Here is a 15,492-nt window from a genome sequence, read left to right on the forward strand (position 1 = left end):
GTCGCAAAGATTCAGACACGACTGAAGCAACTTAGCACACATACACAATAATTGTATATTCTTTTATGTTGTTGGAAAAGAATTCTAAAAAAAAAAATAAGTTGAATAATAGAGGAAACTTGAATAACATGCATCTGTAAAGTATTTAGGTTTTGTCCGTTCAATTTACAACAACGTTCTTGTCTTGAGAATCCCAGGGACGGGGGAGCCTGGTGGGCTGCCGTCTATGGGGTCGCACAGAGTCGGACACGACTGAAGCGACTTAGCAGCAGCAGCAGCAGCAAAGGATGTTTAGTTATTGTGATTGTTATCACGGTCATAGTCTAGTATTACGGGTTCCAGCTCAACGGCATACTCTGCCCTGAACCTGCCACATTCCCCCACCCACAACTGAAAAAGCATCTCTAGTCATACCTTCGTGTCACCAAGCTCAATGAGTGGCCCCCTCCATAGGGTTACAACATGTTTCACACATATGTGTGTCTCTTACTTCATCACAGCTCTGTCTGTATATCTCCTAAGTATCTCCTTCATCCATCTGCTGCTCCCAGCTCTGTTCAAACCATGGCCAGCCACTTTGATCTGCCAGATGACAGATGGGGCCAACATTTCCTGGCTTCTCTCCTCACACCCTCCACACACATGCACATGTGCACACCATACAAACATGTACTTTAAACACTCATATACTTTGCTGTTGGTTTTAGGTTAAAGATAAAAATCTTTAATATGGTTCCTACCTGCTTCTCCAACCTCAGCTTGGAGATGCCGTATTCCTTGCTTCCCTCAGAGTCTTTGCACCATCTGGTCCAGTCATTCTGGGATTCCCCCACCCCCTAAGATCTCAGTCCAGGTATTTAAATCTTTATACATCTTATAAAGCACCATTGATCTCTCTTACACTTACTGAGGGTGTAACATTTATATTTTTGGTTCTTTGGCTGTGCTCCAAGAAAGCAAGAATCTTTTGCCATCTGTGTTGGTTTTTCTTCCTGTGGTATTTGTAGCACATGGGATGGGACATGCTCATAGCTGGCCCTGAGTAAATATTTATTGAAAGAATGACTAACATCCATATGACATATAGTGAAACAGAGGAGAGGAGCATACCTATTTTCCAGGGGCATCTGTAAGGAGTTAGAAAAGAGGGGGTGTTTAAGCTGAGACTTGGAGGATGGAAAGATTTTCCTGGGCATAGAGACAATGGGTGAGTGTTTCAGGCAGATGAGAGCATTTGCAAATGCACCCAACTTGGGAGCCCATGTTGCATCTAGGGAACTACTGCTGCTGCTAAGTCACTTCAGTTGTGTCCGACTCTGTGCGACCCCATAGATGGCAGCCCACCAGGCTCCCCCATCCCTGGGATTCTCCAGGCAAGAACACTGGAGTGGGTTGCCATTTCCTTCTCCAATGCATGAAAGTGAAAAGTGAAAGTGAAGTTGCTCAGTCATGTCCCACCCTCAGCGACCCCATGGACTGCGGAGCCTTCCAGGCTCCTCTGTCTGTGGGATTTTCCAGGCAAGAGTACTGGAGTGGGTTGCCATTGCCTTCTCCAGGGAACTACTAAGTAATGCCAATTTTTAGAGTATTAATTGGGAGTAGGGGAGTGAAAGGAGGTGAATGGTGATGTAGAAAAGTGATCAGTGATTTTTGCAAAGGCATTTAGATGTCACCTCACTGTTTTTCAAATTCTGAGGACCCTTTAGTAGGTGCTGAAATTAATTGATGAGTCAAGACTAACACTTTTTAAATGAAATACAGCTGATAAGGAAATATCAGATAACACTGTGTACATCAAGGCTTGATGAGACTTAGTGAAATTTTTGTTTCTGATGTGTTTGTGTGTATATTTATGTATATATGTATGAATGTTCTGCGTTACAGTGTAAAATGTATTTCTTAAAGTGAAAAATGTTTGAATTTTGCTGTTGTAGGTGTTGGGAAGCCAATGAATAGTTTCAGCCAGGGAAGTGTCATGATCAGACTTAGTGTTAGTTAACTCTTAATATGGGCCTGGAGACTGGATGGGAAGAAACAGGAAGTGGTTAAGGCCATTGCAGTAGCCACATGAGAGGAAGTGGCTGCTGGATCAGGAGATGAAACTGCCAGGATTTCTTGAGAAGGTGTGTTGGCTGAGGAGATGAGGGTGACTTCCAGAGTGGCTGGTGTGGCCACAGGGTATATGAAAATGTCAGTCAAACAAGAATAACTATTTATTTTTAATTTTTTTCTATTGGAGGGTAATTGCTTCACGATGTTGTATTGGTTTCTGCTGTACAATATGAATCAGCCATGTGTGCTGTGCTGTGCTTGGTCACTCAGTTGTGTCTGACTCTTTGTGACCCCATGGACTGTAGCCCACCAGGCTCCTCTGTCCATGGGGATTCTCCAGGCAGGAATACTGGAGTGGGTTGCCATGCCCTCCTCCAGAGGATCTTCCCAACCCAGGCATCGAACCCACGGTTCCCACATTGCAGGTGGGGAAGTCCAGGAATACTGGAGTGGGTAGCCTATCCCTTCCCTAGCAGATATTCCTGACCCAGGAATCAAACTGGGGCCTCCTGCATTGCAGGCGGATTCTTTACCAGCTGAGCTACCAGGGAAGCCCAAATCAGTCATAAATATACATATATCCCCTCCCTCTTGAGCCTCCCTCCCACTCCCCATCCCACCTGCAGGTCATCACAGGGCACCAAGCTGAGCTCCCTGTGCTATACGGCAGCTGCCTGCTAGCTGCCTGTTTTACACATGGTAGTATAGATACGTCCGGAGAAGGCAATGGCCACCCACTCCAGTACTCTTGCCTGGAAAATCCCATGGGCGGAGGAGCCTGGTGGGCTGCCGTCTGTGGGGTCGCACAGAGTCGAACATGACTGAAGTGACTTAGCAGCAGCAGCAGTGTAGATACGTCAATGCTACTCTCTCGATTCATCCCACCCGCTCCGTCCCCTCCTGCGTCCACACGTGCATCCTCTATGTCTGCATCTCTATTCCTGCCCCACAGAAGGTTCATCAGTGCCATAACTCTTTATTAAATATACTTTTTTTTCTAATTTACCTCTTGTCATTTGTTATAAAAATTTTCTCAGTTGAGGAGAAAAGCTTCTTGGATAGTGTGTTTGGAGACACATCTGAAAGTGGGGTTTGCTTTCACCGGAGCCCGTCCTCAGCAGGCATGAGCAGCATGGGATCTCCAGCCGCCCCGCTCTGCCCAGCCTGGACGAGGTGCTGCTGTCACTGTGCTGTCTTCCGGCAGGTGCCCATCCTAGGGAAACACGTGAAGACTGTCTTAGTTTGATTCCTCAATGGGGAGCTCTCTTTCCTGCTTTTCCTTAACCTCTGGCCCTGGATCCCACTCCCAGACTACTTGCTCTGCCTTTCTTTCAGCCAGGAAGAATATTTAAATGTTGAAGTTTTATCTCCAGGTGATAGAATTATAGGGTGCCCTTTACCTTCTTTTTTTTTTTGCTTTTCTTCATTTTCTAAATCTTCTATAATTTATAATAAGTTTTGTATTTAATTTATTTAAATACAATATTTTCAATTGATAGTAAAGTTTTCTATTACTTTCTGTAATATGTTTTACTTAACATTTTTTTTTTCCTGATTATAAACGTATGTGTGTGTTAAACAATTAAAAGGAATGCATCAGTGTATTAAGCAGAATAGGAAGATATCTAGTAATCCCACTTTCCAGAGAAGATTACCGTTAGTGTTTTGGGGAGCATTTTTCTGTGCACATATTGACCCACATAATCGTACACAAGCCTTATTTATAGGAGGTGACTGCCATTCTTCTGTCATTCTCCAGTTAGCAAATAGCGTGGGCAGCCTTTCATGTCAGATACACACATGTGGTAAATCAGAGATCCAAGACTATATGGGAGCCAGAGAAGCAAATTAAATGAGCAAAGTGAATTGATGTACTGTAGAGGCTCATGGTGAGCTGGTGAATGCATATCCTTGTAAATAGGCATCCAGTACTTCGCTCTAGTTGGGTTTTGTTGTTGCCGTCATGTTCTCACATTCTCATGCCCAAGTGTGAGTCCGTCATTGTTGGATTTTTTTTTTTCCAAGAGAAGCTAGAAATCTGTAATTGTTTACTTATTTCAACTTTCCATATACCGTGAGGCCCGTCTGCTGGCTGGGTTGTAACCACTGATGCCTTGTTGTGTGTTAGTCACTCAGTGGTGTCTGACTCTTTGCGGCCCCATGGGGTGTAGCCCACCAGGCTCTTCCATCCATGGGATGTCCCAGGCAAGAATCCTGGAGTGGGTTGCCATTTCCTTCTCCAGGGATCTTCCTGACCCAGGGATTGAACCTGAGTCCCGCGCATTGCAGGCAAACTCTTTACTGTCTGATCTACCAGGGAAGCCCCAACCAGTGATGTACCAACTTACTACTTGATGTGGTGTACCTGATTCTGTTTATGGTAGCCTTTTTTGGGGGGGCGTTGTTTTTTAGTGAATAGCATCTTATCCTTTGTTTTTTCCCATTTACTTATCATTTAAGTTGATATGTCTTTTTCTACAATACTGGCAGACAGTCGCAGATTTGAAACTGATTATAGATTGGTCTGCAAGATACATCATCTGATGTAGTCCTGTTAAATTCTTCACTCAGGACCTGATAGCCAGAAGCTATGTACTCTTTTTTCTCCAATGTATAGGGAAGGGTTCAAAGAAGAGGGTAAGAGTTGCACAGGTTACCTGCTGACAAGTGGTGTTTCACTCTGCAAGTGAGGCAGTTCATACCGCTGGCCGGTGTATGGGACTTGATGGAGGGGCAGCAGACTCTGTCCTTGGGCTCAAGAGGCGTTTTATCCAGGGCACATGGGAGCAGGTTGCAAGAAAGGTTTGGTTCTTATTCTGACCTATTAGAGGATTGTATTATATTAATACCTGATAGATTGTGGAGCCAACTCATCTCTTGTTCCTCATTGAGCTGGCTGTGATGGGTTCTTTCCTTCTCAGATTATTTCATGACTGTCTGAAAACAGATGAACCAGGAAGAGGCATCACCCAGTCCACTACTCCTGTCTCTGCTTCTCTGAGCACCCGTTTTCTCTCTGTGCTGTGACTGCTGGTGCTGCCAATATAGAGTTGTTGAGACGATTACAATTTAAATAAGATGACTGTGTGAAAGAAGCTAGCACAAAGCGCAGTAATATTGGTTTTATTTTTTTAGTGTTTTAAAATGTAAATCTCTTATTCGTGTCTCATTCAAATGAGTTTTAAAAATGTAGACTCTTTTGGTCGGGGACTGTGTATTGATTGACAGGAGTGATGGCAGCATAACATAGAGCTGTCATTTGCAGCATTAACGTGCTTTAAGCAGAAACTGATTCGTTTTGTTTTGTTTATAGTTTTTGACGTGTTTCTGTTTTGGTCTGACTAGGAGGAGCCTGATCTGGTTAGTGCAATTTATGGCCGAGGGATAGCCTATGGAAAGAAGGGACTACATGTGAGTATGGAATAGTCACGCTTACCATAGTGTCTACATGGCTGGACTCAGACCAGGGTTTCCATGGAGCCCCTCCCTGCTCTCTGAGCTCTGATCGGACAGCGGTGGTAGTGTCCCAGTTCACAGATGAGACAGTGGCCACAGGGGACTTCCTCAAGGTCAAGTGGCTGGAAAGTAGAGGGCTGGCAATTTCTGCCCAGGTCTTCTGAGGTCAGTTTCACCTCACTTTCTATTCTAAAAGGACAGCCTTTGCCAGTCTAAACTTTAGTTCATGATGAACTGAACATAAGCCAAGAAAAGCATGAGACCTTGACAGAATCCCTGAGAAATACTCATTGGTGTAAGAGAGAAACTGGGTATCAACAGTTTACAGTACTTAGAACCCTTCAATTTTTAAAGGTTGAATAGAATAACAGAAGTTTTTTTGTAAAATATTATGAAAAGTAAATTATTTTAAATTTGTTATATATTATTCTTAGATAGATATATCTTTGGAGCCTTATTTCACTTATTTCTCTGAGGAGTGTGGGAAGAAGGTTATAATAAGTATATTTTTTGGTCAAACAAAGGCACTTTGGTGTAAAAATGAAGACCTTCCTGAGATTATATAGTAAATAATGCAGTGGTCTAGGTCAGATGTCCAAATTTTCAGTCTTGAACATTATACATGAGCTTTTTTCTTTTATATTAAAAATATTCAAATGAAATTATGCTTTTAGAGAGAAATGTCACTTGGTATTTTTGTGAATTAAAAAGCAATTGTCCTAATTGCCTGCTGGCCTATTGGAGAAATCTTGTATAATATTGTATGCTTCTGGGACATAAGAAAGCAGACTGCACAGGAACTCAGGTTTGGAAATGATGAAGATGTTTAGGAAGGGAGCATCAGTAAGTAGCCCTACTTAGTTTCAGGGCATCAGTAAATGATCAGAGTTGCCCTAGTAAAGGTCAGAGATAAGCTGCTTCTTCCTTATTCTCATCTCTCTTCATTTTATATCTTGATGTGAAATTTGCTTATATCTTTAATGTACTTTTAATGTAAAAGTAACATCCTCATGTATTTTTGATATGAAAGTAATGTGTAAATTTTAAAGAGAATAGGCTTACCTAGGCTCCTCTAGGAGTAGGTGTATAGGCCCAGAGGGGTTTTGACTGACACTAACTTGGCTCCTCTGTTCCCACATTGCCACTGGTCAGCATCATTTTGCACACTGGTGTCCACATGCTCATCCCTTGAAATCGGCTGATGTACTGTTTAAATAGGTTAAATTGAGAAAACATCTTGCCACCTGTGCTAGACGTAGCCAAGAATCTGTGCTAGGTAGCCAAGTCCAACGTGGGTAGGTAGACTTGAGCAAGTTAAACAATTACAGTTTATTTAACTTGGCAGATCTCTTACACAGAAGCTAAGTTCCTGTTTATTTCTAAATAAATAGTTATGTCATTACTAAATTATTAGTTTTTTCAGAAGTCTGTTCAAGCTGGCTTTGCGTAACAGTGCATCTCACACTGAGCTAATGCCTTTTCAAGGACATTAAGAACGCTGAGCTTGCTCTGTTCGAACTGAGCCGAGTAATTACCTTGGAACCAGATCGTCCAGAGGTATTTGAGCAGCGAGCAGAAGTGAGTGTGGTTTTCTTTTTCCCTCTGTTATTGGATTTTAAAATTTTTCAGATTTTTTTTTCCTTTTATTTTATTGCTGATAAATTTTAAGCCTCCTGTATACCTATTGTGTTTTCCTCCATAGGTACATAATGCATTTAAACAGTTGAAATTACTAGAAAACTATGGGCTGAGTGATACTCTTTCCTGATTTACCATGTTAAATCTTTGCTGATTTAACATGTATTAGTAACATTTAGTATTAAAATACACTTATGATGTGAACCACCACTGTCCATGTTCACTGAAAAATATGACATATGTGTTTACTGTGTATATGACATACTTTATTTGGCAAAACAGTATGGCAGTGTGATCAAATGAGGTCTATTGCCTTTCGAAGCGCGCGCGCGCGTGTGTGTGTGTGTGCGCTCACTTGTATCTAATTCTTAGGAGATACACCACCTACATGGAGATGTAGACTAGGTAAGGGTGACCATAACCGGAACTTAGGACTCAAGGTGGAGACAGTTCCAGGTAATACGTGTGACAGCGGACACCACGGAGTGGGCACTTGTTCAGGGGCAGAAAAACATGGTCTGCTGGATCCCTGGGACAGACTGGCAAGGGGACAGGCATTGGCAGTATCTGCAGAGGTCTCGCTGAGGAGGTGATGCTGGAGCTGGGTAGGAACCATGTCCTGGGGAACAAGGTGGAGAAGGGTGTTCAGGCCAGAGAAAGGACTCTGCAAGGCACCCCTTTTAATGTTTTTAAATGAAACATGTCCATTTTACCATTTTCATTAAACAATAGTAAACTATCCAAGTTTCCTATTGTATTTATTTTATTGCACATTTAACCATATTAAGAGCTGTAGAATTTATGTTAATATTTTCAATCTGACTAGAACTTAACTTTTAATTATCTGTTCTGGTGGGATTTCGTAGCTGGACTAAAGGGACAAATGACTTTTCCTCCTTCTTTTGAGGGCGAAAGCTTAACAAGCAAGGGAAGGGGAAATGTTTTAGTATTTTTAAAACTGCATTTGTGATGTTTTTGTTCTCAAAATTATAGTGTGTTAAATTACAGTTCAGTTTCTTAAAATGAGTTTTTTTGCTTTATTGGGGATTTGGCTTTCTGAAAGAAATTCTTTCTCAAATAATGAAAGAATTCATTACCTCTCGTCTGTTTTGGATTGCTACCCTAAGGGTTGAATGACTGTAATCTGTTCGCTGCTGCATGAGAGGCCTGTTGGTTTTTAGGGTGAGCACTGGGCAGCTCACTTGGTGACGCTCTGCTCCAGGGAGTGGGTGCTGGGTTCTTCCCTGCCATCACACTGATGCTCTGCTAAAATGTTACGGTAAAGCATGAATTTAATTAAGTGCACTTAGAAGACTGATTTGGCAGCTTTGAAAAATTTGTATAACTAATAAAAAGCTAATTGTATACCCAGAATGATATTGGTAATCAGAAAAGTGATTTCCAATGATCTTAAAAATAAATAGTAATATCCCCCTTTTCTGGCATTGTCAGGCAATAATATCATGATATAGTGAATTTTCCAGCTAAATTACAATATACTATTTGTTTATGTCAGAAATTGTTTTATGAGAAACTTTTCACTTTTATACTTTCTGAAATTGTCTATATTTAGTGAATGTAATTTAACCTTTTTTAGTTACTCTGGTCATTATTATGCATATTGATTTTTGTGCTAGGGTGCAATCATTCAGTTATGTTAATACTAATATACTAGGTTGGGATATTTTTCCTTCTAAAATATAACCCTAGACCACTATGTTTCTTGAATTCTAAGGGCACATATTCCATTTCTTTCCTCTCTCTGAGCTGTCTCTCTTGCTACTGGTGGTGTGCCTGCCTCAATCTTCTCTCTTGCTGGTTTTTAAGTTCCTGCAGAGGAGGAAACCAGTTAGTAAAACTTGATGGAAATGACCTGTGATAAAAACAGATTTAACCCTAATTTAAGAACATTTGTTCCAGATGAATTGCTTGAGCTTGACTGCATGAATACTGGTACCCATCTTGGATTATCTTACGTCTTTGGGTGGACTTGTGCATTCTGAGCTGTCTTCTGTGTTGCCATTGTTGCCTGAACACAGCTGACTGCTGAATCAAAAGAGCGTTCAGAACAGGCCTGCAGATGTTTTTTCATTACCTTGCAGATCATAACTGATGAGTTGAGAGTTGTTCACATCAGAGGGCTTCCACAACACCTGGAATCCCAGAAATTGCCATTTAGCACTTAATACCACAGATGGCGTAGCTAGATACCATGGGGACTCCAATCTGTGTTTATCAGTTCCTCTGTTTTAATGGTTTAGAGTTAAATTTCAGATTAATTTGACATGCCAAATTTTGTTCTGAAAGGTAAATGAGAGGTTGGGGAAAAATGGTTGCACTTCAAGAAAAGCAACATCCGTTATGAGACAGAACATGAAACAGGGACAGGGCAGTTGCCATGATCGTAGTTCTTCAGCATCGCCTTGACTGGATAAGGTCGGCAGCCCCTCAGCTGTTGACTTTGAATCTCACTGCACAGTACGTGGAGTCAAGGGTTCTAGGCTGCTGAGACAGTTGCATTGTAAGTGTGGGGTGGTAAAGCAGACTTGAAAAGTCAAAAGCGTTGGCAGTTGTAGGGGCAGTCACTGGGACTTTTCTCCCCTAATTACATTTTTGGGTTTATAGATTCTGTCCCCGCTGGGACGAATTAATGAAGCAGTGAATGATCTCACTAAAGCTATTCAACTTCAGCCCTCAGCACGGCTGTACAGACATCGCGGGACCCTGTACTTCATATCAGAGGTGAATTATTTTTGCCTTGAGATGTGTCCTTTCATGGTGGTAAAAATTTCAGCTCTCCTTCTACTTCAGAAAGTTACTATTTGGTAGATTTGGGTTTGGGGCTGTAGATTAATAGTTTGCGATATAAGACAATTATGAAAGCATTTTCTGTAGCTGAAATTGAACTCAGTGGAGAAATATTAAGTACCAGAAACACATTTTCTTGCTTGAATTGTCAGCAGTAACTAATTCTGGGCTAGGGGAAAAAAGAAAGAGTGGGAAACAGAAAAAGAGAAATTTGGTTTACAGATTATACCTTAACTTTTCTTGGAAATGTCAGCATAGAGAAGCAGGTGTGCATGTTATCAATGTGATCATTAAACTTAAGGGTTTGAATTTCTTTGGGTATCACAGCCCGAGAATCATCACCTGAACTAATGTGGCTTCCTAGACTGTAGCTTCTCAACCTAGCAAGATTACCTTTTATCATGAGTGGTATTTATAATTGCCATAGCTATTTTTGTTGGTTTACAGTCATTTCAATAATAATTTTCTATTGCAAAAGGAAATAGATTTAAAAAAACCTCAGTATAACACATTTTAAGGTTGATCTATATTATAATTATTTTAGACATCAAAATAATGGAATTATTTTGTAATAATACTAATTTGTAAAGTATCTATAGCAGATTATGACTTTAATAGTATTTAAAATAATATTCTTTTGTGGTTGAGACAGTATGCTTAAATTAGACCTTTGTGAGTTTCTCTCATCAATTAAAATCAGCTCTTTCAACAGTGTAAGCATGCTTCTAATATTTGTAGTCATGAAATGTTTCCTTTAAAGCCAGAAAGGGCACAGAATAAATTGGGAATTTTTTTTTTCCTCTATCGATCAAAAGTAGGACATGTCCAATATCTAACGAATACTACTTTATTTTTTTTTCGTTCTCCTTTTTGTAGGACTATGCAACAGCCCATGAAGACTTTCAGCAGTCCTTAGAACTGAACAAAAACCAGCCCATAGCTATGCTATACAAAGGTTTAACTTTCTTTCACAGAGGACTTCTGAAGGTGAAAGTGCTGTGCGATACGTGTACCTGCAGGGATGCTAGGTCTCCCCGTGGAGGGAGGGACTGAGCCGGGCTTTAGTCTGGCAGGTTTTGAAATGACATCTCACATGTCCAGTTGGTTTATTTTAGAAAGTAGTTTGAATCAACAAATTCATTGAGCTCCTACTGTCTGATACATACTTGGAGGAAGGTGCGAAAGGGAGAGGATGAAAGGTTATAAGGGAGGAATAATGCTTTACGCTTAGGACAGACGCAGTTTACAAAGCCTTTCTCCACATATGATTTATCACGTGGTGAATAAACCAAAGAAAGTAATATCAGCAGCGTGCTTTGGAAGCCATGGTGAGAAGCTCTCATTTGAACTCAGGAGTTAGGAAGGTCCAGAGAATAAGTGGACATCATCTTGACTCGGAAAGCAGAGCATGGTTGGGAAGGACTCTGAGGCTGAGAGGGAGGTGTGAGTAATGACCTGGGAGACACACCCATGCTTGGGAAGGGAGTCCTGGAAGGTCAAGAGCACTCTGCTGAGCATTTTGACTTTAGCTGGTAGGCCCGGAGGAGCTCTAAAGTCTAGATTTAGGGGAAATAGAAAGTTGAGATTCAATCTGTACTAAGGAAATGGTTGCTGATGTGGCGGTGGCTGAAGAGGGTAAGGATAGGGGCTGACCAGGAGATGCTGCCTCATTCAGGTCAGGAGTGGTCAGATGGCCTGGGGGGGCTCTGGGGGCTGCAGGAGGGGTCCCCGCACTGTTGCTTGAAGACTCTGTCAGGAGGAGGGGTCAAGGGACAAAGGAGATGCTCTGTCTCAGCTGAGTGGGGCTGAAAGTCACCACCAGCTGCCCACCCCTCCTCTGCTGGGACTCTGCCTTCTCCAAGCCTGTTCCAGGAGCCTCTCCTGCAGTAGCTTCACTCTTGCCAGGGTGAGGGGCAGAAACACAGCTGAGGGTGGAGCTCTGGCTCTCACCCCAGGCCTGGCACGTTCAAACTGCCTGATTGAAGACAGGCTGGCCTGAGAGCCACAGACAGTCCACCCGGCTAGGTGAAGACACTCATTCTGACCAGGAGGCGGAGAATTCAGATTAGGTTGCACTTAACCTGAACTTTGGAAGGTGGGAAGAGCTTCAGTAGCACGTAGCAGAGAAGAATACATGGATGTTATCATTGAAAATAACTCTGAGGATCTGACACACACATAAACACACTCACTTGGAGGATGGGGAGAAGGTTTACCTTTTAAAAGGCCACGAGTTATAAATCCTCCATGTTACAGATGGTGCCTGTCACATAGTAGGTGCTCAATAAGTATCAGTGGGGTAAATTTCAAGGGCAGAGCGTTGAATTGGAAGGTTGTGCTCTGAGCTCTTGCTCTGAATCTTATTATCTGCACTGCTGGACATGCTGCTTCAATTCTTTCAGCCTTTCCTTCCACATTTATTGGGTAGAGATGATGCTACCCTGTGTCTCTCGAAGTGGGAGTGAGAATTACATGAAATAAAATGTGTGAAAGTCCTTTATAAACTGTAAACATAAATCTGGTATTATAGATTATTTTCCATGTGAGAATTTAATCTTAAGTCTTATAGACTCTAAAAAAAAATTAACTCCCATCCATTAAAAATCAAACTAGAAGGAATTAATTTTGCAAATCTTATTTCATATACTTCATCTCCATTTTTGCAAGTGTGCAGAGGTGGTCCTAATAAGGACCCTTTCTGTCCCCCTCAGGATTCAGACAGGCAGTAAGCTTTGAGTTATTTAAAATGTGCTTTGAGCAGCTTCCAGATGATTTCTTCCAGTTTATTTTGTCTCTGCCCTCTATTCCTCTCATATTCTCTTTACCTTCAAGTCACCTTCAATTAAAAAATTCAGAATTACAATACTGTGTTCAGAATCTATCCCTTGAGTATCACATGAAGGAGAGAGAATTTTGAAATAGAAAAAAATGCCAATTATTAGTACCGAGAGGGTAAAAATATTTTTTTAAAGTAAACAAATGTAAACAGTTGATTTCACTTTTAAGCCACATTGAGGAATGTAGGCAAGAAGGGCCCTTTGTGTTATTTCAAAAAGAATTTTGTCAGAAAAGAGTGGTAATAGAGACACTGAATAGAAACCGAACATGGACTAAAATTCAGTTTGGTTTCTTTCACATCTACCTGATGAAAACCTAGAAACAATGCTTTCATCCTCTAAGTGTTAGAAGCCCCTCAATGAACCAGTCTCACCAAGCGATTTGGGCTTTCTTCCTTTTCACCACGCTCACCAACAAGGCAGTGATGTGTGTAATAGACGGGAACTTTCTTTTTGCATTTTGTAGATCTGCTGTCCAAGGAAGTCAGAGTGTTTACGTATTGTCTCATTCATCCCAGCGGCATCACCATGATGTATAGAAGGAGCAGAGGGTGTCCCCGTTACAGAGATTGGAAAACTGAGTGGTGAAATGCCTTAATTAAATTAATGAACCTAGTTTAGATATCTGTCTTTTTCTTGTTAAATGTAGAGACAAAGTATTAAATGGACCAACGAGTCTGAGCTATCTTTGTATCCTAAGGGTGGTCTCTCCAGGTCAATAGTCCTGAAATTAAGTGGACGGTTGCTTATTTAATTTATGATATAATACATTAGAAATATATTAGGGTATATTACATGACAAATTTCACAGTTGTCCAATTCAGTAGATACATCAGACATTTTGGATATTCCTAGGTAATAAAAACAGCAGAAACTTTTCTGTTGAATTCTACTCATTTTGTAAGGATGTTTCAAAAATGGTATATTCTGAACACTCATTTTTATAATCCTTTACTTTGAGGGTTACCTGTTATGGTTCTGTTCACTTATGCTGAACAGTCCCAGGGTGATGGCCGCCTCCCAGCTAGTAAGGAAGATGGCGACTTAAATGGTGATGATTGCATTTGCTATGCAGACGACTTCAGAGCCAGTTCATGTGCTTAGAGATAGGTTCAACAAACGTAGTTTCTTTGTTCCCAATGGCTTAAAATCTTGATTCTGCTATGTCCCCTCTTTGGCAGAATGAGGTAGAGAGCTGTGCAGTGATTAGACAGGAACCCCGAAACCAAAGACTCTTAAAAGCTGAAGAGAAATCAGACTTTGAAGAACTGTGGCGTCCAAGCATGCTGTAAGTGCAGTGGGCAGCAGATGTCCCCTGGGCATCTCCAGCAGACGTCCACAAATGCTCCAGACTTCACACGTCCCGGTGGACTCACACCCTCCCCCGCCCCACGGCTGTCCGTCTTCCTATACTTCTTCACGATGGTTAAGCCCTGCCTTCCACCCAGGCTCCCAGCCTCAGCTCTTCCTGCCCACTCCTCTCCCTCATCCCGATAGCCACCACATTCTGTCTTAGTGTGCCTTTTAAAAATCTCTCCTGAATTCGACCCTTCTTTTCTCTCCTCAGAGACACTGTCTCAGTCTGAGCTTTGATTATCTCTTGCCTGGACCACTGCAGCCACCTCTCACCTGGGTTCCATCCTTCCCCCTCTCCAGTGTGTCTTTTCTGTTTTTGCCAGCAGTTATCATCTCTCTGAAGAGTAAACTTTGTGAGGTGTCCCCCTCCTCACAGCCCTCAGTCCTTGTTGCTTCAGGGCAGCACCCAGACTGTGGAGCACAGAGAGGCCCTCGCTTCTGGCCTCCGCTCTCCCTTTCCCCGGCTCCTACCCGTGCACCCTGCACCCCTGCCCCTCTGACTTTCCCTGCGTCAGCGAGCGCTCTGTGCCCCTGTGTGGTACCACCTCTCCTGTCCACGATGCCGTCTTTCTTTACCAAACTCCTTGTGCTTTAAGACCCAGCTCGGTTGTCACCTCCTCCCTGTAGCCTCTTCTGCTCTCCCGGGCTCAGTCAGTCGTTTCTTTCTCTTTTTTTCCCAGAGACTTTTACTCATATCTCTGCTGTAGCTCTTAGTTTGTATTCTAGTAACCTGGTTACGTAATTGGCTTTCTAATGATACTGCGAGTGCTTAGAGGGCAGAGATGATGACCTGCCCCTCTTCATGTCCCCTTACCTCCTGCTGTCCCTGGCACATAGTGGGCACTCAATACATGTTTGTTGAATTAAAAATGCAGTTGTAAAAATCCTGAAAGATCAAGACTGTGTCGCAGCAGGTAGTCTAATTAAGAGTGGTCTTTAACATTTCTTCAGTGTTAAAAAGTTATCCATTTTCATCTGTCTCCCAAACAGTAGCTATTCAGTGAGATTCCTTAATGAGGAGGTTTTGTCCCCAGTATTGCCTTTGAAGAGTTTCAAAGCCAGCCTCTCTTGGCCTGCTGGCCTCCCCTGAGAAAATCAAGAAGCAGGGGATGAATGACTTTCTGAAAAGACTCAATATTGTTAACTTTTGCAAAACTATTTTGTGTATCTACCAGGGCATTAAATATTTATTGAGTGCCTACCATGTGCAAGGCATTTGATATCTCTAATGATTTTCTCCTATGAACTATCTAATCAAGTTGAAATGATCTATGCCAGAGTTTAAGTTTTTTCTCAATTAAAGCTCTTAGAAGTTGTGATATTTTACAGCCATTAAGTAAGATAT

The 15,492-nt window shown here is 41.9% G+C and overlaps 1 protein-coding gene across 16 annotated transcripts in view; it reads left to right on the forward strand.

Annotated features, from left to right (window-relative positions):
* The window catches only part of TTC13 (tetratricopeptide repeat domain 13), a 98,890-nt gene that overhangs the window by 29,596 nt on the left and 53,802 nt on the right, over positions 1 to 15,492 (forward strand). For 6 of the 16 annotated variants that reach the window (XR_015156621.1, XR_015156622.1, XM_086381317.1 and 3 more), the window contains exons 5-8: positions 5,398 to 5,463; positions 6,994 to 7,086; positions 9,772 to 9,888; positions 10,831 to 10,941. The exons of 4 other annotated variants lie outside the window; for them this stretch is intronic. Coding sequence is in view for 10 of the 12 variants with exons in the window: in XM_086381317.1 (XP_086237443.1) it covers positions 5,398 to 5,463; positions 6,994 to 7,086; positions 9,772 to 9,888; positions 10,831 to 10,941 (387 nt within the window). In the remaining 2 variants the exon portion in view is untranslated. The remainder of the gene's footprint in view (positions 1 to 5,397; positions 5,464 to 6,993; positions 7,087 to 9,771; positions 9,889 to 10,830; positions 10,942 to 15,492) is intronic. 6 more of the 16 variants (XM_086381322.1, XM_086381319.1, XM_086381320.1 and 3 more) reach the window with 2 other exon arrangements.

The sequence above is a fragment of the Bos grunniens genome, chromosome 28 (genome assembly GCF_055505025.1).
Source record: "Bos grunniens cultivar Pamir isolate PY7600 chromosome 28, Bosgru_T2T1.0, whole genome shotgun sequence".
Classification (NCBI taxonomy): Eukaryota; Metazoa; Chordata; class Mammalia; order Artiodactyla; family Bovidae; genus Bos; species Bos grunniens.